General features: G+C 41.3%; 4 protein-coding genes across 8 annotated transcripts in view; 1 reads left to right on the top strand and 3 right to left on the bottom strand.

Annotated features, from left to right (window-relative positions):
* Positions 1-2,026, bottom strand: part of LOC117138344 (exostosin-1) — a 63,456-nt gene extending 61,430 nt beyond the window's left edge. The window contains exon 1 of the mRNA XM_033300384.1: positions 1,112-2,026. Within this exon, the coding sequence (XP_033156275.1) occupies positions 1,112-1,911 (800 nt within the window). The 5' untranslated portion in view covers positions 1,912-2,026. The remainder of the gene's footprint in view (positions 1-1,111) is intronic.
* An 11,913-nt stretch (positions 2,027-13,939) lies between these two features.
* Positions 13,940-16,676, top strand: LOC117135508. The gene is made up of 2 exons (XM_033295744.1): positions 13,940-14,086; positions 16,169-16,676. The coding sequence occupies exons 1-2, from the start codon at positions 14,027-14,029 to the stop codon at positions 16,541-16,543; spliced, it is 435 nt and encodes a 144-aa protein (XP_033151635.1). The 5' UTR covers positions 13,940-14,026; the 3' UTR covers positions 16,544-16,676.
* On the bottom strand, positions 14,160-15,234 carry LOC117135509. The gene is made up of 4 exons (XM_033295745.1): positions 15,136-15,234; positions 14,988-15,050; positions 14,747-14,920; positions 14,160-14,351 (listed from the first exon to the last, which is right to left on the bottom strand). Exons 1-4 carry the CDS (start codon positions 15,137-15,139, stop codon positions 14,251-14,253), a joined length of 342 nt encoding a protein of 113 aa, XP_033151636.1. The 5' UTR covers positions 15,140-15,234; the 3' UTR covers positions 14,160-14,250.
* A 61-nt stretch (positions 16,677-16,737) lies between the features above and the next one.
* LOC117135507 (polycomb protein Asx) lies at positions 16,738-25,274 on the bottom strand. 5 transcript variants are annotated; one of them, XM_033295739.1, is made up of 11 exons: positions 24,853-25,273; positions 23,761-24,075; positions 22,765-23,692; positions 22,101-22,704; positions 21,894-21,986; positions 21,765-21,830; positions 20,928-21,703; positions 19,463-20,851; positions 19,089-19,409; positions 18,790-19,030; positions 16,738-18,243 (listed from the first exon to the last, which is right to left on the bottom strand). In XM_033295739.1, exons 2-11 carry the CDS (start codon positions 23,994-23,996, stop codon positions 17,897-17,899), a joined length of 5,001 nt encoding a protein of 1,666 aa, XP_033151630.1. In that variant the 5' UTR covers positions 23,997-24,075; positions 24,853-25,273; the 3' UTR covers positions 16,738-17,896. The 5 variants fall into 5 exon arrangements, with proteins under 5 accessions (XP_033151630.1, XP_033151631.1, XP_033151632.1 ...); XM_033295740.1 differs by having other exon boundaries at positions 25,142-25,273; XM_033295742.1 differs by having other exon boundaries at positions 18,156-18,243; positions 18,759-19,030; positions 24,853-25,274.
* Positions 25,275-25,528: the final 254 nt, after the last annotated feature.

Raw genomic sequence — 25,528 nt, 5'->3', positions numbered from 1 at the left:
GCCCCCCACAACAGAAACAAAACAAAAAAAAAAAGGAAATGGGGGCCTGAAACTCGAATAGTGAAACGTTTCGGATTTCGATTGGGTTTTCGCATTTGCTCCTCTGGCTTCAGCCTGTGTTTTTTTGGGGCGGCCTAAAGGATTGGCAACGATAGATGCAACCTGCAATTTGCCGCCTGACTAACCCAGACGACGGGTTCAAATGGGAGTTGTTTCGATTGGTGTGGAATTTAAGACTCGAGTGTATTTTTCCACCCAGGGTGGTACAATGAATTTTCCAAAATTGGCCATATTCTGGGAGCTGCCTTTTTTGATTTAATACTAATAATCATTTTGCATACAGTTTAAGTGATTAAATCCCTAAATATAAGCTTGACAAATGTTTGGATTTCCTGGAACTTCATTGCTTTTCTTACATTTTTCATAAATCTTTCATATTCGCTTATAACTTGCCTTTGAGGATTTAAGAATTGCTTTTAAGCAAATGACTTTTCCCACCAAATAATTCTAAGCGCTTTACAGTTCCAGGATAAAAAAAGGGTTATTTATCTGACCGCACTGCTTTGAAATCTGAAAAGTTATTCAACAATACACTTGTACTTGTACTTATCTTTTCATTGATTTTCATTTGAAATTTTAAATATTTATACATTTACATTTTGGTATTAATAAATCGCTATTAACGGAATTAAATATATAAAATGAAAAGCTTTCTTGTGAAAATGCCTTTGTATTCAAATTCATATTCCCATTTGCAATCATACCTATTGAATGAATATATACATTTTTATTGAGGGTTTGTTTGTTAGTTTTCCACAAGTTGTGCATATTAACGATAACGATTTTTATACAAAACTATATATTAATCAATCTAAGCATCTAATAACGTTGAATAGAAAGAAAGCGCAACAAAAAAGTGCAGCAAACCCGTTTGTTTAGTTATATTACTTATTAAAGAATAGCGTTTCTTCTATAAATGGATAACTTTCTAAGGCTAATAGTTTCTATGCATTTTTAAACTATAAGTTTCAAACTGTGACCTATGACCTGTTCGTTCCAATTGGCCAAACCCCATGAGAACTTGAAACACGTAGGATCCTTATTCACTTACCGCTTTCCTTTGAAGGCCAGCAGATACTTCTTGTTGGCGGGGAAATTGTTGGACTGCACGGTTCCTGTGGCGCCGGCCCTCAGCGGGAATTGCTTGTGGAAGAGCGGGATGCTGACGTCGAATCCGTGTCGCAGTTGGAGCACTCCCATGCTGGCCTTGGCCAAAATGGCCTCGCCCGCATCGAAACCCAATGAGTTCTCCGCGTAGTCCGGCCAAGTGCCCGAGTACAGATTGAAGATGATGTGGTTCCGGCCATTGTTCCAATACGGCAATCTCGCCAGTCTGGATGGCACATTCCGAACATAATCCTCGGATAGCGAATCCCGATCCAGGGTATCGATACCGAGCACAAAGAGACAGGCGGCCGTGGGATCACTGGTGTAGTATCTCGATTCCTGGATGGCAGTGAGTATCTTTTGATAGTTGGCCGAGGTGGGCGGGGCAGCGCCCAGTGAGTTGAGTGGTTCCGGTGGATAGATATAGACCAAAAAGCGATCATAACAGCGGGTAAAATCGAAACAGGTCTCCATGCGGCAGTCGGGTTTACGGGTAACCAGGTGCTTGGAGCTCTCCAACCTCTTCGATTGATTGCTCTGCAGCAGTTGGAGTTCCTGCAGATCGTGGGCGCCCAGGAAGCTGGGCAACTGCTCGTGGGGTTGGACTCCACCATCCTTGGCCGATTCGTGCTGGGCTCTACGGGGTCTCAATGGCGAGACTTTCAGGCGATAGCCACCGAAATAGGCGTAGGCCAAAAAAGCGCAGGAAACGAAGACCAAAATATAACGCTTTTTGGCCTGCATTTTGTGGTTTTAGTTTATCCAAAGCCTTAAGATCCGCAATAATTTTGATTTATATTATTATTTACTTTTATTTATTTTCCGGGGATGCTGTATGGGTGTGCGTGTGTTTGTGTGAGTGGGAGAGCGTGCGTGTGTGTGTGTGCGGCAGAGAGTGAGAGAGAGAGAGGCGGGGGTTCCGACAACAACAACAACAACTACACGAATTTACACTAGTTGTCGCGCATTTTCGATTTTGGTTATTTTGTTTTATTTGGCCACTGGATTCACTCTTCAACTAATAGATAACATGGCCAGAATTTGTTGTTATTTGTTACACACACATTGCGGCGGCAAACACATGTACATTCCGCTTTATTCGTTCATAATCTTTTATGATTTCTCATTTCCTGGCGCGTTTAATGAGGCGGGGGGCGGCAGGGTTCGATCCTCGCTTTTCACGAGGAACTGCATTGCGCGCACACATTTAGCTCACTTATTCACTTCATTTCCATTGAGTTTACACATTTGTTTTGCGCTCTTGAACAACAGAAACATTAAACAAACACACACAAAACATCTTTAGCTGCTAAAAATCAGACGGCGGTCGCGACTTGAGCAACACTGCCACCGAGGTGTTGTGCAGCACCGAAAGAGCGCGAATAGAGCGGGGGCGACAGAGTTGCCAGCTGTGCCACAGAGCGTTAGTGTTTGAATTGAAAACAATACAATTAATTATGTTTTTATTCACAGTTATTGCGTTGTGGTCTGTTCACTGCTCATATATTCTATTATTCATTTACTTGTAATTTTTTAAGTCTTTTGTATATCCATTATGAGCCAACTTTTTCGCGTCGAGCCCCCTTTGATAACAGCTAAACTGCAAAAAATGCTCGAAAAAGACGCGTCTTAACGTTTTGATAGCTCGGCGTGTACTGGCCAACTTATCACACTACCAAGGACTTCGCTGGAATTCGCAGACTGATTGGAAAACTTGCACATGCGCTGTTTGGCGCGCTCCGTTTTGTATTTCGCCAACAGGTGGCAACGCCGCGTCAACAGCTGTTGAGTTCAAATTTAAATTAAATCTTCAATGATAAATCTCTAAATCGGGTGGCGTTTTGTGTGGGAGTGATTACCGTGGGTTGGAAACCTAATCCCCCGGGCGTAATATGTTTTGCGAAATGCAATTACCACTACAATAACTGCTGCAAACAACTTGCCGCTGTGGTGCATCATAATAATAATTGTTTGGCTTGAAATTAATTACACTTTCGGTGACCCACACATCACGTTTTGCGCATTGTAGATTTGCCAAATGTTACCCAAAGGTATTTCACGTATGCCTATATTAATTATTCGCCAAACTAATTACACCCGCAATTATGCGTTGACATAAAAAATGATTACATGTTTCTTGATATATCGCTTCTATGTACCTTTAAAACATAACTCTTTTTGTTCAGCCGCACTGAAAGTAAAAAGATAGAAGTATATGTAATAATGGTATTATTAAATAACTTACACATCCTTTTTAAAACATTTAACAAGCATATTTTGTATTTGAATTTATTATTAGCTTTTTGTATCTGTACAGGAAAGTAGAAAAGAACACCAAAAAATTGATGCGTGTAATTAAAAAAAAAAAACGAAATAAACAAACTGTTTTTGTGGAGTGGACATTTTCGCATCCGCATTCTTGCGTCCGGCTTTGCGCTTTTTTGGCCACGCGCAATTTCCCGTTACAAACGCGCTTAGGCTGGAATTTCAATTATGCACAGGAATGCCACTCCTCCCGCCCCCTGTCGCTCTGCTTCTTCCTGTGCACTTCCTGCGCCGTGGCCGCAATTATGATGCGTCCGCTTAGATAGAATGCTCCCCAAAAAAACGAATTATGTCAGGCAGCTGGGAGTCCTGCGGTGCAGAACTCCTTCAAAATTGTTGACATCATAGCTTTCATGTGACAAAAATCGATGAAGCCGAAATATACAAAAAACAAACCTCAGCGCTCAATGAATCTAATCTGCAACAAAATCCATTGAAAAATAGGTAAAAATTGCAATAATTACCCAATATCCCATCCAATCAGTAAAATTTTCACTTTCTGAATTACCTGCACTTTAATGTAATATTTAACTGGCAAACTAATATTCCATTAACAAATTATTTAATTTCAGAATTAAATAATCAAATAATTTAAGCTGTGCTACTGTTCAAATATATAGAGGTAAAAGTTTTCCACACATTTCCGGAGTATAGTATGTGCATATGTCACAGTCGCGACCTACGACCTTGCCATTTCGCCTGTGCAAATTGCTCGTCTTCCGCCGGCAGTGCACACGACCCACTTGATGGCCATGCATCTCGTTTCCGTTTCCGGCGTGCCTCTAATTAAGTGTCAGACCGTCCAGGTCCTCCAGCTGCCCGATGCTCCTTTTTCCCATTTAATATGCACTCTTTTGTGAGATTATTGGGTTTGCTCACACGCCAATTTCCCTCCTTTTTTTCCATCGTTTTTTTCGGTTTCTGCTAAATCACGAACAACGCCCCCATTCAGAGTTAATCAATCATGCACATGGTGCATAATTTGACTTCCTAAAGGAGACTTTTAGGTGTCTGCCAGCTGGGGACCTCGTTCTTCTATCTATCCGTCTTTCATCCTCTTTCGAAGCGGAAACTTGATGGATTTTCAGCTCGGTTGTTGTTTCTGTCTCATGCTAATGAAACAATTTTCGATTTAGCCGGACAGTTGAATCCTCATCTCTGCCCGTCTCTTAAAATTATGCAATATAAGTTATTTTTCCATTTATTACTACTAATATAATTTCTATAAAACGTGATTTGAATGTTACAATTACTTAATATTCAAATAAATATTCAATCCGCCTATAGATATTATATTATACCCACAATCATTTAATGTTAAAAAAATTTATATTTATAAAATACTTTCAAATAGAATGATATTATTTTTTTCAGTGCACTTTCAGGCTATCAAGCTCACGACCACATGACAATCAACTGGCTGGAGTTAAAGTTTAAGTCCTGCTGCTGTTCCTGCTGCTCTTGCTTTATCATCATCTTCATCTTCATCAAAATAGCAACTGAAACACCAGCGCAACAACTTTAACATAAATTCATTAGCCACAAGTCAAAGTGTCGGGCAAAAAGGGGGAGATATATACTTCCTCGCAAAGTACCCACCGAAATTTATGACGTCACTTTTAGTTGCCACCTCCAGTTTATGGATGCTGAAGACGCTGAAGAATGCCAACCGCACTCTTGGCCAAACTTTATTACAGATTTTTTAACGAGCTTGTTGGCAAAAGGCACACGGTAAGCTTATGTGGCTGAGAAAATTAAGTGGAGTGCTATAAAAATGGTCGAAATCAAAGAGGGGAAAGATCTTTTTCAAATCTAGGGTTTGGTTCGAAATGCCTCATCATTAAAGGTCTTAGAAAGAATACATATACCACAAAATTTCAGTACTCCCAACTTAATTAAACAATATAGACTATATTTAGATTTTCAGGTGTTTTGTTTTAATAAATATATTTTAAATAATTTTATATTGCATACTCTTAGGAGTCCAAGGAAAACACCAATTTAAACGCATCTTTAAAGAGTAAGAATTAAAATTACAGAAATAGACAGTTGGCCCCAGGGATAGTATTCCAATCGGCATTCCCACATAAACCCTTTGACATAATAAAGTGGCCATATTATGTGCTGGTTCTGTCTTTTTACGACTCGAATGTGAAAGATTATGGGTTCGAAGGTGTGAACTCATTCTTCCTGGCAAAAAGCAATATCTCCATCGTACCGAAAATGCAATATCTATATGCACAAACACACGACAAGGCAGAGAGAACAGGTGCCATATCTTGTCAGATTTGCATGGCGGAGGTGAACATGACAGGCCCAACGTCGATGCCCGCAGGACGTGCCAAGGATAACGCCATTCCAGCCACCCGATTTACTCACCCAAATACACAAGCATACAGTTCGAGACTTCGCGTGACACCGCAGCTAAACAGGAAAAAAGATGTGAACCATTAATAATAAAATTAGAATTTAACTAACTTTTCTTAAAAAAACAAAAGGTTATTAAATTATGTATAAATAATGAAGAAGAATGTAATCCAAGTGTATGTCAATTTAACAATGATGTTACCTTTACAAGCTCACTAAAATTATAATCCTTAGAAACTTTTTTTTAGTTAATAACCGAAATACTGCTACACCTACCAGTTTTAAAGCATATGTGATGTCAAGCACTTTGTTTTCAGTGTATATAAATCTTGCCCTGCGTTGCGCAGAGTTTTAAGCAGAAATGATTATTAAGCTGGTTCCCCCAACTGGGCGAATGGGCGTGGAAGGACAGTGTCTTGGTCAGTTTACAAATCCAATCAACGTTGCGTATACTTGATATGCAAACAGGAGGAAACGAAACTTTCCTAACTGCTACTATGGCTTTTCCTCGTTTTATTCCAGCTACTTATACTGCTGTTTCAGACAAATTAGTTTAGCAAACATCAAACAGGCGAAAGCAGAAGCTGCAGCCAATCAAAGCAACAAGCTCGAAGTGAAAAAGAAAAGTGTTTGGCTTTGGCTTTCAATATAACGCATACGCCACGTGGCAAGCCCGAAATAAACATGAACGTATGCGGCTGTGTGCCTGAGTGTCAAAATAATTCAATTTATTTAGCCAACGAGAAAAATGCGAAGCAAATAAAAGGCAGAAAGGGGGGTGAACCAAAAAAAAAACATTTTTTGCTGATGTTTGTTTCTGATTTTGCTTTACAAAGATACACACATGTGCAGGCGAAAGGAAACTCACAATTTCAGTATCAGTAAGCAAACATTTTATGCATAATCCTTGAGCATAAAGCTCTGTTTCTGCACTTTCCTCGCCAAGTGAGCCGGAAAATGTGTTATTTTATGCGTAACGTAATTTTAAGAGGCAATTTCACAAACTTTTACTGCACTTCCAGCAGGAGTTTTATATTCCTCGGTGCTCAAGGTCACAGTTGTAAGGGAAATCCATGCGGATATATTACACAAATATTATAAATGCCCTTAAATAAGCGGTGAGCTTAATCTCCCTGATTTTCCCCTGATTTTCCTTTTCCATCCCCGCTTAACTTATATATCATTCGCGAAACGATCAAAGGAAAGATTAGACTGCCACGCAAAATGCCTGCCAGCGAAATTCATCTGAAGCCTTGAAAAGCAAAGGAAACGCATGCTATTTAAATTTAAATTCGCTTTAATTGCTTCAATTGAATTGGCCGCAAAAACATATATTTCAAGTGACAAAACATTAACGAATTAATGAGTAATTTCCGTCAGGTATGCAAAGTGGTTTAGTTAATACAAATATACGTCTGTCGTGTTTGTTGAATTAATATGCCCGTTTAGATTTGTTCACAGCCAATTGCATTTAATTTACAAAATTGTTGTACTTCATTCAAAATTGCAAATCGAATTCGAAAACTCAAATAGCCGAAATTCAATTTTCATTGAATAAGGCATTCAATTGCATGATTTCCATATATCTGCTCGATTCAATTTAATTTTGTGAATTGAATTACATGGCTAAGCACCCAGAAAATGTAATCATAAATTTGGAGCACAGCACATAGGCTGGCCATCCAAGCGAAACCCAATTCCCTGGCCACTTTTCGATACTCTTGGCCAGATAAACATTTGTCCTGGCCAAGTGACACTCTGTTGCTGCAACATATTGCATTTTAATGGGAATTTCGTTTTCATTGTCAACACTTTTGTGAATTATGAGGCGCTGGGTGGGTGGATGGTTGGTTGGTAAGTGAGTGAGTGAGTGAGTGAGTGAGTGTGGAAAGTAAACTGGTTAAAGGACACCGGAGTCGTAAATTCAGGCTCGAGATTAGAGAACTGCAAGTGAAGTTGAACGAGATGAGCTCCTCCTGGCTGCTCATCCATGCCACAGCCAGCCAGGACATTTGACACTTTTCTGGCTTAATGAGGCAGGAAGCTCCGTCTTCGCTCTGGATCCTTGCATCCTCGAATCCTTGGGATCCCTGGCTGCCTCTATTTCTCTATTGTCTTCTGGCCGCACATTTGCGGACGACGTGTGTCAACGCATTGTGCGGTGTAAATTGCTTGCTGCCACATCTTCCCACACCCATGCCCATTCCCGCAGCCCCGCAGCTCCGCATCTTCGCTCATCTGGGTAACCAATGCAGCACTTGTGAGCCCGCTTGTCACCGCTCCTTCACCGCTTCCCCCCACCCCCACTCCTGTCGTACCGCCTTCACCTCTTCAACCCTTTACCATCCCACTGCCGAGCATCGAGCCATTCAAGCCGCCGCCCTGCGTTGACAAGTTGTGTGCATAAATTGCAACTGCCTGGGATGTATACAAAACATGTGAAGGATGCGAGGCTGCTGCTGCTACTTCAGAGCACTGAAAAACAAACAGGTTCATCTAGTCCAAATATTTATTAAGTAATCTAATATTTAATACCAAAAAAATGGTTGTGTATCAAATGGGTTTCAATTGAACACCATATGCTTGTCTATATACCATGTAAACTACTTAGTAGGATTATGTTTCTAGTTAAACAATTATATCCAATAGTAATTAAAATTAAGAAGCTTAAATGCATATGTTTTACCATTCCATAATTAGACTATTTGTGTGCATACTTAACATTTCTTATTAAAATGTTAATTTCAACTTTTTGAATTCGAAAGCTGCTGCAGACAGCTGAATTCTGTATTGCAGTGCCTTCCTGATGTCGCTGCTCCTGACTATGCATGAGTACGAGTGTATCCTTGATGCTTTAGGATTTTATTTGCTGGCTTAATAAAGGCATCAGGCATCGGGGAGCGAGTACCAAGTACCCGGCCGAAAACCGGCCTCAAGTTTCAATGCCCTCGCCCTCGTCCACCCCGCCACCTCCACCATCACCTTTACCCCTTGATAATATGTGTAGGTGCATATGTATGTGTGGCAGTGCTTGTGGTGCATCCTCACTTCCGGTTTGGCAATGCAGCATGATGCAGCTTAAATTGCTGCCTCAATTACACATGTCTCGGTCTCTGGGTATCTGTGTGGGCTTTGCAGGGTCAATGCTGCCCGACAGCCGGCACTGCTCTTCAACTTTAATGCGATTTTAAAGGTCTGAGCAGCGACAAGAGCTGTCTAGAAACGAGAAACCGACTGCAGATGAGGTCGTGACACGAATGGTCTTATGTTTTCATTAATTGCAGCAGCTTTTCATGACAGGATGCGGGATTTAAACGGCGCTTTCGAACTGCAAGTGGTTTAGTTGATAAATTAGATTTATACAACTTCAAGAGCAGTCTTCAAAGATAGTTTCTGAAATATTTTGAAATTAACATTATAAGAATATGTATGAAATACACAAAAAAAAGCATGTTAAGATGCATATTATGAAAATATTCAAATTAAATTCGAGTATCTTGAAAACTGAAGACAGGCATTTTAGAGTGAAACTACAATTCAGCAAAATTATAATGTACTCTCTAGCACACAAATTTTCGAGATCTTTTCCCCTCTCTACTAAATCAACCCCCTTTGAAAATCAAAAAAAACAAAAAATAACCCTTTTCTTCGGCAGGCAAATGCAAATTCGCTGGAATGCAATGCACATTTAGATGCGCTGGCCATTTGTATTGTGTCCTGACTTAATTAACGCTGACTTACTCATGTTGCCAGGACTCGCACTCCCCGCCCCCTGCTCCTTTTAGCCCCCGCAGGACTCCTTCATAAGCCGCTTGCTGGCATTGTTGCTGTCTTTTGTTTGATAATTACTTTTGATAACTTGGCTCTCTCTCACTTAGTGAGTCTGTCTCTCGTTGTCCCCTTTTTCGCTATTTTACTTGGTTTTCCCTCTGCTTCCCCCCTGCATTTTCCCCGTTTTTCACGCGGTTTTTCGGTTTATTTTATTGTTGTTGCTGCTGGCGGTTTTTAGCTGCCGGCATGGTGCATATGGCGCCATTACAGAGCTTATCAGCCAGCTTTCGAATAAGCTTTAGTTTTAGTTTCAGTCCCCCCCACTCCTCTTCATACGCCCTGTTGGCAAGCGACCGGGCTAAGTGCTGCTGCGTAAGCCTTGAGGTAGGTCAAGTAAAAAATTTCAACCAGGCCCGTAAAGGGCAGCGACAACACGGACTGCGCTGAATAATGCAATTAACATGGGGCAAAGCCGCGTTGCAAGACCATGAAATATTAAGGACCAGATGCACGAAGGCTTAAAGCTGCCACGTGAATCGCCGCCGAAAGTGGCAGATACTTCAGTTTGTTCCGAGGAATAGCTGTCTGGCATTATAAGTAATATTCGATTCCATTGAAACGGCACAACCGCGATTTATAAATAGCAGTAAGGTTCGAAGAATCGAAAATATTTGTAAATATTTTTGTTAAAAACAAAAATTTGACGACTTCAAAGTTCGGTAAGCAAAAATTTGTTGGCTTGAGAGGTGTTTTTGGGCCCTATAATATTTGCCACTCAATTTACATATGGTAAGGCATCCAATTTTATACCCTAACCCCAAAGTTTCCCCCTTTATCAACTATTTGGCATGCAAATGTGTGTGTCTGTGCATAATGTCCCCCGTTGTTTTTGTTGTTTCTGGACGTTTCTGTATCGCACATTCGGTTTTATTGCATTCCTTTTTCGCACGCACGAGGCCTCAAGTCTTCAGTTCGTACTCCTCTTCTAAATGTCAGCTGTCAAATATATAAACATACATACAGACAGTGTATAGATATGTCCGTGTATGCCTACACTTCGAGAAACATACTATAAGTTTGACTTTTAGTAGCACTCAGTAAGCCCTCTTAAAACCCTCTTATAAGAATGAGTTAAACAACAAGACAACTATAAAATAAAGTACTTAGTATGCAAAGCATTTAAATTTTCTTTATGATAACAAAGTAATTATGTAACGTTTCAGAACAAATAAATCAAAAACTAAAATATAACAAGTTAATTAATTATCTTTTGAAAACATTAAAAAATAGCTAATTTTAAATAGCTAAAATTTTAAAAATAAATTCAATGAACATAGCTTAACTTATAACTTAATACCACTTTAATAATTCAAAATCCATTTCTTCGGGTGTACATGCATATTTTGTATCCATAAGTTGGTAACTTTTGCCACAGTGTCCTTGAGACGTGTGTGTGTGTGTGCGTGTGTGTATGTGTGGGTGTGTTTTGTCTGTTGCCAAGTGTCTGGGTTTTTGTGTTAGTGGACAGCTGTTAAAGTGACAACATCGCGTTGAAAATTTATGCGATTGCTTATAAATCGGATTTATTTTAGATATGCAGGCCAGTGATTCATTGATGATACCGGCAAGTTCCAGAAGCGTGTTTAGAGCAATCGCATAATGAACGGTGAGTTTTATAAGCCTGGTTTACTGTCTCCAACCGCCAAAAGTGACCCATAAAAAGTGAATTAATTCCAAAAGTGGTTTTATTTTAAGACTCTTCGCTGAGAGAAGATTCGAATTGATAAGTGTAGAAGATGAAACGTACTTTTGCTCAGTTCGCCAGCAATTCAAATGCCTAAAACAATATAATAAAATAGTAAAAAAAAATACTAATATATTTTCCAATTAACAAACTCTAACCCACATTTGCCTAATGAAAGGAAAACCAACCCACTTAGCTTAATTTCCCACACAAGCCACTTAATCGCAATATAACAAGTTGATGGATATCAGACCAATTATTCAAATCATTAACATAATTTCGATTATTCGTATGAATCCATAGGAGCGACCAAAAAAAATGTAAATCAAAAGGTCATTGAATCGCCCACAAAAGCGTAAAGAAACTGAAATCGCACCGAAAGACATCATTTGTATGGCTCGGCCATAATCACAAATAAATAATTAACAAATTTTGATTGAAAATGTCAAATTGCCACAGCCCTGAGCTAAATCCGAGACCGAGACGCTGAAGACCCACAAAGTCAAAGAAAAAAAAGAAGATGTGTGTGTATAAAATGTATGTATAAAATGAGTAAATTTGCATAAAAGCGGCGATAAAAGAGAGCGCCAAAACAATTTGTCAATGTAACGCCCAAGAGACTGCCCCGCCCTCTCTCCTTCGCCCTTCCCCCCACACGCACCTTGGGGGCTTTTGGGGAGCGGAAGGGGGTCGGAGAAAGAGGCACAAGAGGAGGTGGTGATAGCGTGCTAATTTGCGAAGGCAAAGTCAAAATAGAGCCATAAATATGGCCAATGTTTGAAGTGGTTTCCTTTCCTTCCGGACCACCACACTCGCTGTCGCTTTCGGCGGCACTTATACCTCTTGCTCTTTCCACCACCCAAATACCCCTCTCTTTCCCACATGGGACATCATTAAGCCGACAATGTGTAATTACACATTTATCGGTAAGACAACCTGATGACTTGTGGAGCGGTCTCTCACCTTGAGCTTTTCACATTGATTCCAACTGCAGGCCAAAAAACCGCTCCGAAAACTCGTCCACCATCCCGATATCATTGAATTCAAAATTCGTGCAGTAACAATAAAAGTAAAATAGTAAAAAAAAGAAGGTGGTTAACTAAACTGTTATTACATCTGCGATTCATAGAAAGACCAATGGTGAAAGGTGGTTGGGGGAAGGCGAATCGAAAGTGGAACGAACGGAAATATAGCAAATGAAGCATTCGCACCGTGGGCCACGCAAGGAAAATTTTGGACCTGCCCACAAATGGGGCTTCAGAACGCGAAGGTTTCTATTACGTGAGGAAATTCTTAAGAACCTGAGGAATTCACTTTTCTGAATGTCTGCTATCGAGCTAACTGAGTGCATTAACCCTGAGGTGAATGTTTAATTTGCCATCAAATGCAACTGTAGCTTGCACTAAAGAGTGCTTAAATTTAATAGCTGGAGAGTTATGAAAAAATGTTTAAGTTTCCAAGTTCGAAACATATACAATATGGCCTAATGAGCGGCTTAAATTATAATTAAGGAACTACAAGGCAAAGTACGCAAATTTTTCAAATGACAATCAAAAACAATGTCAGTAGTTTGTGGTCAAAACAATGGCTACCATTTAAGACGAGGAAGCTCAAGAAACGCATACCATAATTACGATTATTAATTCGAAGCTACAAACCAACCACCTGCTTCCCACATTTATTAGCCCATTTATTTTTGAGTTTACACACTTCCACGTTTCTCAAGAGCAAACTTGCCCCACGGACAAGTGGCTCCACCTAATTTTTTCGGACCCAAAAACCAATAAATGGTAATTCAATTAGGCCGTATCTAAATCAGCCACAAAGCTTGCCCAATTTTTCCACTGTAGATTCCGAGGTGGGTGAGCCCAAATTGCATTCCAAACCCGAATCCTCCAGCTGTTGTCGGAGTGGTTATGGCGCCGCTGATCCAAAACCCGAAAAGGGTGCCCCAAACACAACGTAATGCTCCACTTACTTCCTCGAATACACGAATCGAAATGTGCTTTCAATTTGCACAAAAAAAAAAAAAACAACTTCGCCGCATACATAAATTACATAAGTTGACCATAAAACCTGTGGAAACGGAGCATTTGCAGGAGAAGAAGCCGCAGAATGGGTGAGGTAAGTGCACCTTTTTGGAGCAGCTCTTGGAAACTGGTTGGCCAACTGACCTTGAAGCCACACGGAGATGGGGCCACTTACGCAATGCAGCGTATACAGCGGATTCCAGTTCGATCTTCTTCACGATCTACACGAAAGTCAACAAATTGCATCTACCCCAACGACCAGATTGCAAAATTACATTTGAAGTTTTTTTATTTTTTGGTGTGGATGCTGAGTGTTTCCCCCAACAACACTGAAACAACAACAGCACATGGCAGATCTTTGACTTGTCAAAAATGTAAACACAAACGTCTCGGGTGGGGAGAAAAATAAAAAAAAAAATATAAAAAAAAGCTGAAAAGCTGAAAAGATGTCTAAAAAAGCGAAGCGACGTCGCTGCCGACGCCGCCGCTTTTTGGCCAGCTCTCAAGTGCGATATAAAAGCCCGGCCACAAGCCGCTCAACGATCCACAGTCCAAAGTCGCTTGCAGCGAAATACATCTATCCTATACCCAGTGCACAGAAAGTGGAAACACCCCAGAAAATATGTTCAAATTCGTGTTGATCGCCAGCCTGCTGGTCGCCCTCTGCATGGCAGCTCCTCCCGTGAGTGTTTTAAAAAAAAATATTTAAAAATATTTAAAAATTATAAAAGAAATATGAAGAACTCTGTTGAAAGTTTACGGGCTAACGAGTATGCATTTAGTGACAAAGTAATGAGTTTATAACGTGATATTGCTGCCGTTTCCGTTGATTTCGCTGCCTGATTTTCACGATCTCACGCACTTGGGTCGCTTGGTGCTGCGATCCATTTCGCATTTCTCAAAGCTGCCGCACTTGACATTGCCGCAATAGCTGCCAGTAGCTCCAGCTAGAAAATTAAGCACACAAAATATTAATTTTTTTTATTTAAATTTGGATAGTAATACAATCTGTTTAAAGAGAAGGTTAAGACGAAAAATCCAGAAATAATTTCAGGGAGATCAAGATTCAATTAAATTCAATAAGGTCCTACCAGGAAATAATTAATTATATTATTATCGAAAAAAATTAAATTTATTATTATTGCTTTCCACAAAGATGATTTTAAAGTCAACGAAAAAGTAAAATCTATAAGTACCGGTCTACAAAGGTCAAAAAGCCACTTTTAACAACTTGCCCCCATTCGATAATACTTGTTATAGTATATAGATAGTATATAGTATCATATATAGTCAGATAGTTATGTAGATTGTATGCTATATAGATGGTATATAGAAAACTTACAGTTCTTGCTGCCGAAGGGCGATTTATCAGCTCCGGAATTTCCCAGGACATTCGGTTGAGCACAGCTGCGACCGTTGCACAAATTCGGACAGCATTTTCCGCCGATGGCGCTGCACTCGCTGTCATGCAGGCATTTTGGGGTACAGTTCTGAACCTTGCTGGACGAAGGACAATCTGGTGGAAAAACGAGGGGTTATTCCCATGAGAAAGCTGCGCGAAAGCTGAGAAAGCCAACACTTACCACCCGCAGCAAAGGCAGCAACCACACAGGCAGCAATTAACAGTGAAAGAAAGCCGAGCTTAACTAAAATTATATAAATTTATAGGCGAATTCTTAGTGGTTCCGCATTTCGTGTGAATATTTATAGCGATTTGTATGTGAAACCTACCCATGATGATAGTTGAACGTCCGCTACGTTACTATAGTTAACATCGACTGGCGTTCAACGGGCTTTATATGCCCCGATCGGCGGTTTCGAGTCGAACGAGTTTTCTGCTTATTTGCCTTTGTATTTTTCATTTTTCACTTTATTTTTATATATGTTTTACCTCCCCAACTTGCCTTGACGAGAGGTACTAAAAACAAAGGAGAGAAAAAAACACGGACAAAAACAACAGCAAAGCACTTATCAATTTGACTTTGAATTTACATACGAACAGGATGGAAATACGCGATATCTGAAGACGCTACCTCAGAAATATATTCAGTTAAACGTGTCTGCAATTTGAAGTATTCTTATATGGTAAATGTTTCGAAAACTCGATCATCTCAAACATTCAGTTAAACATCTCTACAATACGAAGTATTTTTACAAATTTTTCCAAATCTCTGGAACTCTTTTCACTCTTTTCCTCACTAGAAAAAAGCTAAACAAAAATCTTTAAAATTTTTATAGATGCCATAATGTTATAGCGCATAGGACAACCGTAGGTCTCGAATCTCTGTCTTAACTACATCGACACATTTCAATTACTATTTCCGTTCATGCACTTGGATAAAAAAAGGGGAAATGTGTCAAAACGTCGTAATGAATTTGTCATTTCTTCTTCTTCAACTTGAACGATGGTTGAATCATCCAGACACAAACTACGTTTATACGAGGCTCCGGAAGTCAAGAAAAACTATTTTTAAAAAAGTAAAATCACATTCTGTGTGACTTGCTTTAAATAAAACTTGTTAGTTCAATAGGTCATTGAAGATATTGTAGGCAGGAAATGGGGAATCCCGCTGTCTACTTAACCGAACCTCAGAATGAAGATCTTAAAATTGGAAACTGGTACAATTTGTTATTAAAATATACATGAAAAAATTTAGCAAAAAGGGGGCGTGTTTTGTAAGCTTGACCAAGAGATATTATTCTTAAAGATACAATCTATAGACACTTGAAAGCGAGTTTCTAAATGTATTTGTTTTTTTTTCAGCGCGAGGAGTCCGATGCCGAAAGGCAAGAGAGGGAGGAGTACGAGAAGTATCAGAACGAGAACGCCCAGTACTCGTTCAATTCGAAAGTGGATGATAAGATTAACGATGGACAAATCACCCGTACCGAGGAGCGCGACGGAGGCACTGTTCGTGGTTCCTACAGCTACTTTGATGGTTTCGTGAAGCGCCGTGTTGAGTACGTCGCCGATAAGGATGGCTACAGGGTGATCAAGGACGAGATGGAGGATATCGGCGATGGTCCACGGTTCAATCCCGAAGGCACCGCCGACGTGGAGGGCTCTCTGATCGGCAAATACTCCATCAAACTGGATAAGGACGACGATGAGAAGCACTACAAGGACATTCATGCCTAGGGCAAAATTAACTGAGGATTTCTAACATTTAGAAACGGACTGAATACTTTGTAGACCCCTAAAGTAGAGTAAAACACCATTTGAACAAAAATTGTACTTCTTCTCCCAAATAAAATATTGAAAAAATTCGAAACAAAGGCCTTTAAAAATGAATTCCACTGAATACCAAATATCGTAAGTCCGGTTTCACTTCATCGTATTACTTTCTTATTTTCAAATTTATTTGTAATAATGTTTATGTATTGGTTAATTTTGCGGTGAGTGCATTTAGGAGCAAAATGTTCTTCGTTTAAGTTTTGTTTTTGAATTTAGTTTAGATCGCCATTGCTTCTTGCTGATGTTGCTGTTGATTTACTGGCAATAATTTGTGTAGTTTTCTCATAATGTGTTTGGTTTTCCGTTTATGGTGTATCTCATTTATAATTTTCATTGTATTTTTGTATTTATCAACAGTTATTAGCTTAACATATAGGGTCTCGTTTAGAAATCAATTACGTGTATTACAGTTACATTTATACGCTACTTGCTAAAGAAATGTGGGCATGAAGAGTCTTAGATCGTTTGGGTGGATAATACTAAACTTAAAGTATTACAAATTATAGCCTAAGCGCTGGGCCAAAGCGTTCTCCAAATACATTATGAATATTTCATAAATTACACTGTAAACTTAAGTATGCTTAACAAATAATAAGTATTGATCATGTTCGCGTAATCAAAAACGAACCAATCAAATCACGCATATACAGCGATTAAATTATAAAAATATAGTCATCCGACGTGAGTGAGTCCATATGCTAACCTAACCTCGCACGTACTTCATAATGTTTTATATAAATTACATTTAAAACATAAATATTTACATTAGAATTAATTCTTTAGTTTTCCATTGTTTATGCCTATGCCTTTTCTTCGATCATACTTGCTTTGCTGTATTTTAAATGATATCCATATCAAGTTCTATTATTTTTTACGTGCTTGTGATATCCTTAAACAATCACAAAAAATAACGAGTATCTTAAGGGATATGCAACAAGCACAAAATAGACAACACTAGCTTGCATTTTAGGCTTAACCCCTCGATCCTATCTTTATACAAAAAGTGTTACGAATTGCCAGTGTTCTTAGTTTACATGAATTGCAAATGAATTTTAATTACATTTATGTATTGTTGCCATTGCTGTGTCTGTGCGTAAGCCTCTGCACGTCCGTTGTTCTAATTTGTTTGTTGTACACTTGGTTTTTGCTATTTCTCTTTGATTGCTATAGTTCACAATTCAAACATTTGGTTGGTACCTCTCTACTGGGAACGACTAAAAGTACGGGTCTCTAAATAACTACAATACGTTATCCACCTCATCTAATCACACAGGCGACACACAGCTTGGCCGCACCGATGCAGTCGTCGTGGCAGAAGGCTCCGCACTGCTGGCAGATCACCATCGCATTGAGTGAGCAGGCGCAGTTGTTCGCCGTGGCCGTAGCCTCATTGCCCGGCGGAGTGTTCTCCCCGCTTTGATGCAATTGCAGCAATGGATGCTGATGCTGAGTCGCAGTTGGCTGCGATTGTGGCTGCTGGTTGATCGGCGAAGGTGCTGCAGTTGGTGATGCGTTGGTCGTCACTATGTAGTTGTTGCCAGCTTCCATAAGCGCGACGGTCGATGAGTTGGTATTGCTGCCGTCAATGTACGCGATGTTGGGTCCTAGACGGAAAGTAAATTCATTTATTAATATTAAGTATACGGCATGAAACAGCGACTCTTTGGTTAAATACTTACAAATAAATTAACTAATCTATTAAATATAAACGTATTTATTAACAAGGTGTTTAGCAGTAGCCGTGTCTACTATACAATTTGTAACCCAACTTTTTGTGGGTTATTACTTTTTTCAAAGTGTACAAACAATTTTAATTTTGCATTTTAGAACACGAAATTTAAAACGAAAATCAAATACAAATCATATATGTACAGTATAAATTCGAAAATGGTAAAAACTGAAGTAATATCGGTTCTTTCTATTTCATTTAGGGACATTGACATCCCTTTAAATTAAAATTTCATGCAGCTAGGCTAGATAATGTAAAATGTAAAAAGTATAAAAGAAATGCGATCACGTAGGTTAATCTAACAAATCTAAGCAACAAACTAATGACTGCGTGCCAATTATGGTAACATGACCAATGATGAATTTGTGGGTGGTGATTTGAAAGACGTACCTCGCTAACCACTAATAATACACCAATTTACCTGCAGCGATATTGCGCCGCACAATATTCGCGGCTGCGCCTACATTGCCCAGCGGCTGCGGCTGCTGATGTTGCTGCTGCTGCTGCATTTCGTGGTGATGATGATGCAACGCATCTGTGGCGGAAATCTGTGGTGCTATAACGTTGCCGCTGCCAGCCGTTGTGTCCACCGATGCTGGACGCCCGCGTCCACCCATAGGAATACCGTTTATGCTGTGCAGCGGATTCTGAACAGTAACAAACTAAATGATAAAAATATTAGCATGTAACAATTAGTTGAAACTCGGCATTTTAACTCACCTGGTTTTGATGCATTGGCGGGGCACTGGAGGCTCTAGGCGCTTGATTGTCAGCTGCACCCACATTGGCCCGATGAACGAGAACATATTGTCCATTGCCATTCTGGTGTATCAACTGCTCCGGTGCAGGCTGCTGAGGATTTTGTACAGGCACTGGCGATGTCGTCGACTGATGATGCTGCTGTAGCATCTGCAATTGCTGAGCGGTGGCTGTAGCTCCTCCAGGTCCGGGACTAAACACATGCCGGATGAGCGTTGTGGGTGATGGCTTCCGTTGGACATATTTCTTCCTTGGGAAACCACTCATACGCGGTCCAATAACCTAGAATACCAGAACATTAAGTAATGACCAATAAAATAAATTTCTTACACTACCTTGTATACTCCCGGACGTCCGACGCCCATGACATTCGGCGGCAATCCAGCGGGCAGAGCTCCGGCACCAACTGCTCCACTGACCAACAGCTCCTCTTGCTTTAATACATTTTGTGGTGGTGCTGCCGCGACAGCAGCTGCCATGCTCCCACTGGCCGTCGTTATGTTGGACATGGGTGTGGCAGCCACCGTTGAAACATTCAAGGTCACAGGGTTTATAGGTGCTGGCGCAGTGGTTGTCGTCGGCTGATGCTGGTTGAGAATCGCCGCAGGCGGACGCAACTGAGCCTTGAGATTCTCGCGGTTTGGACTATTCTGGATTACAGCCTGGCAGATTTGATAGCTACGCTCCAGATTAACTGCACCCGGTGGTAACCTATTACTGGTTGCCTTGCGCCCTTTTCCCGTTGGCATTTTCGGCTGCAATCTTTGCTGGGCAATGGTGGTTGGCACTCCCGATGGTGGCAGGGTTTTCATAGTCAGCACGTTGGGTAACTGCTGCATATTACTGTTGTGATTTACCAACTGTTGTTGTTGGACTGTCTGCTGCTGGGGGGCAGGTACTGGCGGAGATTGCTGCTGTTGCGCGCCCGTCACAGCAACAACATTGGCGTAGGCGGACGGAATAGATGCGGTATTTGCCGTCGTTGCTGCTGTGGTAGGTGATACATTGGCAGGACGCGTCATTGAGATGATGTTCAGAGGCTTTGCTATGAACTTAGCCTGTGTTGTTGGTGGTGCAACATTTTGCTGCTGTTGTTGCTGCTGCTGTAGCAGATTATTGTTGGCCGCCTGGGCGAGGAGTTGTCGTTGGTGTAGTTGCGCCTGCTGCAGTGCAAACTGCTGAATCTGCTGATGCTTTTGTTGTGCTGCAGCCTGCTGTTGATGTTGCTCCAGTTGTTGCTGCTGCTGCTGATGTTGCTGTGCGATCAGGTTGGGAGACAAGAACTGCTGGGCTCCGTTGCGGAGAGCTACTGGTAATGTCTTGCCCAAGGAGTTGCTACTTGTTGCTTGCTGTTGCTGCTGCTGTTGTTGCTGGTGCTGTTGTTGCTGCTGCTGCTGTGCTGCCGCCGCCTGCAGCGTGAACTGTTGTAGTAGTTGCTGTTGCTGCTGCTGGCGTTGCTGCTGAAGCAAAAAGTTGCCGATTATCTGACCATTGGAATCCACCAATATCTGCCTTTGCTGCTGTGCATTGGACTGAGCGTTCTGTTGCGGCTGTTGCGATGCTTGGTGCGGCATTTGATTAATGGTAAGACTGTTGGTGCTGCTGCATAGGCTTAGGTTGTTGCTGCTGTCGTTGCTATTGCTACTATTGGTTATCACCGTGCTGGACACTTCCATTTCGGCAGCAGACATTGGCACAGCATCACAGAGCATTTCCTGGCCGATCTATAAATGGGTATTGTAACAAAAATGTTTATTAAAATTGGATTTTAGAATAAATGTTTTCATTGCCTGGACTCACATCATTTCCAAATTCGCTATGCGCCTGCGGCATAAACGAATGCTGAGCCAATTGGACCACATCCTGGAGATGCAACTGTTGATGATGCTGCTGCTGATTTTGTTGCTGCTGATGCTGCTGCAGTTTGTCCACTATTTCGCGAACAGCTTCGCTGTCTTCATCAATTAACTGCTGTTCTTCCGTCATACATTCTACCACCTCATCGTCTTCGTCCTCCTCTTGATCACCCTCATCTTCGTCACCGAGCACATCGTGGCACACATCATTGTGCATAATGTCGTCGATGACGTCGGCATCTTGCACTACATCCATCAGATCGATAGCTTCATGGCTTAGATTACGCTGCTGATCTCCGCTCGATTGCGAACTGCTTAACTTAATGTCACCAAAGTTCCAATCGTGCTGCACATGCTGGTACATTTCATTGGAGTTCAACTCCACGGGTAACTCCTGCTGCTGCTGCTGCTGTAACTTGGCCACAGTTGAAAGCATGGCTTGGACATTTGCCAACGTGGTTTCAGCTGCTGCTGCAAGCGTCAGTGGAGCCGTCGGTGCTCCGGCCGACGATGAAGTTGTGGGCGCGGTCGTCGTCGAGCCGGAATTGCTACTGGAGCATGAAGATGACATTGAGGCAGAGGAGGATGAGGACGATGTGCAGCTAGTCGATGTAATCGAACTGGCCGGCGTCGACCCAGAAATTGAGCTTGCAATGGGGAGCGGTGAGTCCTCCGGCTTATCACTATGCTCTTCCAGTTTATTAGCTGCAGTTGTCGCCGCTGCAAAAGAAAACATGGGTCATTTCATATTGTTTTTATACTTAAAAATAACTCTGATTACTGTTGGACGATGAAGATGAAGTAAAAAAGTTGTGATTGATGGTTGATTGATGTTCTTGAAAATATGCTGTTTAAAACCAAAAAAGAAACATTAGTTACTTATTTTGGCAATTATGCTAATCGAACTTACCATGATCGATAGTATCTGAGAAAACGAAATCATGGCTATTTGTTCCTGTCGTTATATCTGCCTCGTTTGAATTGTCCAAAGGCGCTTTGGTTTCTGAAAGAATAGTAATGCCAGTTTAAATATGCCATTAATATGCGTCTTAACAAAGCTAATGCAATGCTATATATATTCTTCACTCAGAATAATGGTCTGATAACTCTTACTTACCAGCTGCTAGTTCGACGTTTTGTAAGTAGCTTACAAATTGGTTGGCCACCTCTGGATTTGTTGCTAACGCCTCCGGCTTTGGTGTGTGTGGGGTAACAGCAGCAATTGCTGGCGTGGTAGCCGCCGATGCAACGGAATCCACATCTTCCTTAGCATCCACTTGTTTCATGGCAACGATCATCTCCTTACTGCATTCAGATGGCTCAATTTTATCACAGGTACTGTTGATAAGTGGCTGATGTTGACGCTGAAGCTGCTGCTCGTCCATGATTTTCATTTCGGCTGCGGAGTGATCCACAACATCAACCATTGGAGTTGCGACAACATTCCCTGACGCATTAGGAACAATTTCGCCCATCTTCGGCTGCTTGCTGTCCTTTGATGTGCTGGGCAGCTCGTCGAGATCATCGTCCAAATTAATGGTCGCTATCGTTGTCGGTGCCTGCTTGCGCTGCGAAGGACTGCTCGATGGACGTTTGAGGGCGCGGCGTTGCTGTTCGTTAAGCACATTGTTCTGGCTGACAGTGGCTGGAAACGTGCTTGATTTATCTGCTACTGCCACTGCTACTGTAGTTTTAGCTGATGTCGTTTCGCACTTTGTGCTCTGTAAGTTATTCAATAATATAACTGGGATATATATAATGGGGAATATTAGGTAACTTACCAAATCAAATTTTAATTCAGTCTCATTATCACATGTTGCTTGTTGCAGTGGTTTTTGTTGCGATGTCGCTGGTGGTTTGGGCTCACTCTTTATGCTTGCCGAAAGCTTCTGATTCTTGCAATCGCTTTCTAACTTATCCTTATCCTTCCCCCTTGAATTCTTTTCGCCCCAAAAGGGCTCAAAGTGTTTCAGCTTCCAGGGATCCAACTTGTTCTTTTCGCGCTCTGCTTCCGTTTTAAGTTTCAGCTGGTTTTCGGGTGTAAACTCGCCTTCGCTTAGTCGTTCCCGCCACTCCAAGCAGGCTCGGGCAAAAAACTCGTTGTTTAGACAGGAGGCACTAAGCCTTATAGCCTCCGATGGACTGCCTCCACTTGCGCTGCTGCTGGGCTGCTCTAGTTCGCTGGCCTCGCGATCCACGCTGGGCAGCAGTTGTATGAGATTGTATTGATAGAGCGGCGGCAGCAGCGAGAACGTTTGCTTGTTCAACAGCGCTCTTAGGTTGGTGGAGGCCAGTATGGAGTCGGGGGTCTCCAGGTCGATCTTGCCGTCTTTTGTTTGCTCAATCTGCGCTGCTGTCGTCAGCTTCTTATTGCTCCTCCGACGGGGCTTAACACTAAAACCGGGTATGGAGGCCAGGACCTCCCGCATGGTCGAAGCTTGAGAGGTTCCTGCCTTGCTGCCGGGTGAGATGGCGGATGGATAGCTGGAGGTGGCTTGGGCTTGTGCTGCGGCCGCTGCTGCTGCTGCCGCCGCTGCTGCCGCCGCCGCTGCTGCTGCCGCTTTGACCTGTTGCTGTTGCTGAATGCGTCGGCTACATATTAAACGCGTGGGCGGGGCAGGAGCGGTACTGACGGCTGCCTCTTCGCTGGGCGCCATCGGTTTCTTCTCAGGTGGTATTGGTTTCACGATAATGCGTGGCAGGTGGCGTCTGGAATAAAATGAGTATAGAAATTTAGAGATTCTCGTGGCGCCCGGGTAAATTGTTTTAGAACTAACCTGAGACTGTGTGTGTGCTTGGTAGACGGTGACACTTCCAGTTGCTCCAGCGCAAGAGGATCCTTCTCGTCGTCGTCCACCAGATTCACATGCTCCATTATCATCGTAGGCGGTGGAGCGGCCAATAGGGATTGCTGCTGCAGCATCGGCTGGTGATGCTGATCCGCTTGTGGAATGAGAAGTTGTTGGTGCTGCGACGACGTCGTCGTCGTCGTATCCGGCGTAATGGTTTTCATTGTTAATCGCTCTGCCTAATCTATTTACAGCGAACTTTTGATCCATGCACCCATGTCAAGCAAGTTTCTTCCGCACATACTGGAAATGTAGAGGAATAGATAATTTAATATTATTTTTTGTTTATAATCAAATAGAGTTGTATGTGATAGTTTATTTGGATATAAATTAAAAACAGAGCATTAAATTGTTTGACAATATACAAATGCAACTAATTTAACATGATATGTAAAAAAAATAAATGTAACTTCTTTTAGTTTTCAAATTTGAAATTTGTTTATTTGATTTATCCATGTTGTGGTTCAACCAATATTGCTTGTTTTAAACGCTTTCAAGCTTCCCAACCGAATTTTAAATGCCAAATTAGATGGCAAAACTAGTTTTTGGTTCATACTATAGTGCACGAAATTAATCCTGATCGCTGCACTAACGAATTGTCCATTTTAAGGCAAAAAGTGTCTGTATAATTTTAACGTTGCGCCCTTTGTATATGTATGTACGTCATCTGTGTGTATTTATGTGCGTATATATTTCGTTAGAAGTGTGTGCGTGTGTTTTTTTTTTATATGTAATCGAATTGCGGCTATGCGGAGATTTTTTCGTTTGTTATGCCTTAGTTTTATTTATTGTTTTTGTTTTCCTCACGACTTTCCTCACTTGCCAGCAGTAATTTTAAACAAATCAACAATGTAACAGCAGTAACAACAACAAATACGAACGACCTGCAAAGTTGGTTATATTTTTTTCTCACGCACGCATACACATGCACACAAACACACACAAATGCACACCAGCACAGCGGAGAAGTAGAAAAATTACTTTTGTTCCTATTTAAGTAACTATTTGCGGGTATTTTACCTATTTATGGTACGGATTTTGATCTGTACTAGAGCACTATCTTTTGCATAATGCCGATTTCCGCCTCGTTAATGGCTCACTAAATTAAATATTGAATGGGGGAAATGTGAATGCCAAACACACAAACAAAGCAGCTACAAAATGATTCTTTTCTAGCCAACTATGCCGGTCCCTTTCTGGCGCACGCGTTTTCCCCTATCGGGCGCAGCGCCCGTTTCTCTCGCACACTCACTACGCAGAAAAGCTGCCTTTAATTGAATGAAATTGTTTAAGTTACTACAATACAAACACTCGTCACTAATCACACCAACTAGTTAATATTTTTTCGTGCTCAGTTTTAAACGCAAAACGCTCGAATTTTTGGCTGCCCAGCCAAGTCCGATGGGGTTGTTGATGTCGCATCCGATACATCGGATAGGAGCGGATGTATTTGCGCAGTCACTGCTCCCGCACCAGGGCTGGGAACTATCGATTGAACGATCTGGTCAAGAAGTAGCTAGAAAAAAAACTAGCCAATATGAAGCGTTACGTATGTAGCGGTTATTGGATTTGAACTTATGTTATATATTACGTAATTAATGTACAAATATAATTGCATAACTTGTGCATACATTCAATACGAAATATATTATATAGAAATAAACAAGTTCTAAGATCAAAATGTACGAGAAATAAT

The sequence above is a fragment of the Drosophila mauritiana genome, chromosome 2R (assembly GCF_004382145.1).
Source record: "Drosophila mauritiana strain mau12 chromosome 2R, ASM438214v1, whole genome shotgun sequence".
NCBI classification, from domain to species: domain Eukaryota; kingdom Metazoa; phylum Arthropoda; class Insecta; order Diptera; family Drosophilidae; genus Drosophila; species Drosophila mauritiana.
This window is presented reverse-complemented; position numbering and strand designations above follow the sequence as displayed.

Bases quoted from the DNA above. Each gene is read 5' to 3' on its own strand.
- LOC117135507 (XM_033295739.1), bottom strand. From the start codon at position 23,996: ATGAAAACCATTACGCCGGATACGACGACGACGACGTCGTCGCAGCAC. The intron at 21,987-22,100 runs GTAAGTAAGAGT...CTATTCTTTCAG, and splicing joins AAACGTCGAACTAGCAGCTG to AAACCAAAGCGCCTTTGGAC. The intron at 21,831-21,893 runs GTAAGTTCGATT...GGTTTTAAACAG, and splicing joins CTCAGATACTATCGATCATG to CATATTTTCAAGAACATCAA.
- LOC117135509 (XM_033295745.1), bottom strand. The intron at 14,921-14,987 runs GTAAGTGTTGGC...TTTTTCCACCAG, and splicing joins TGCTGCCTTTGCTGCGGGTG to ATTGTCCTTCGTCCAGCAAG. The intron at 14,352-14,746 runs GTAAGTTTTCTA...TTAATTTTCTAG, and splicing joins GCCCTTCGGCAGCAAGAACT to CTGGAGCTACTGGCAGCTAT.
- LOC117135508 (XM_033295744.1), top strand. From the start codon at position 14,027: ATGTTCAAATTCGTGTTGATCGCCAGCCTGCTGGTCGCCCTCTGCATG. The intron at 14,087-16,168 runs GTGAGTGTTTTA...TTTTTTTTTCAG, and splicing joins TCTGCATGGCAGCTCCTCCC to CGCGAGGAGTCCGATGCCGA.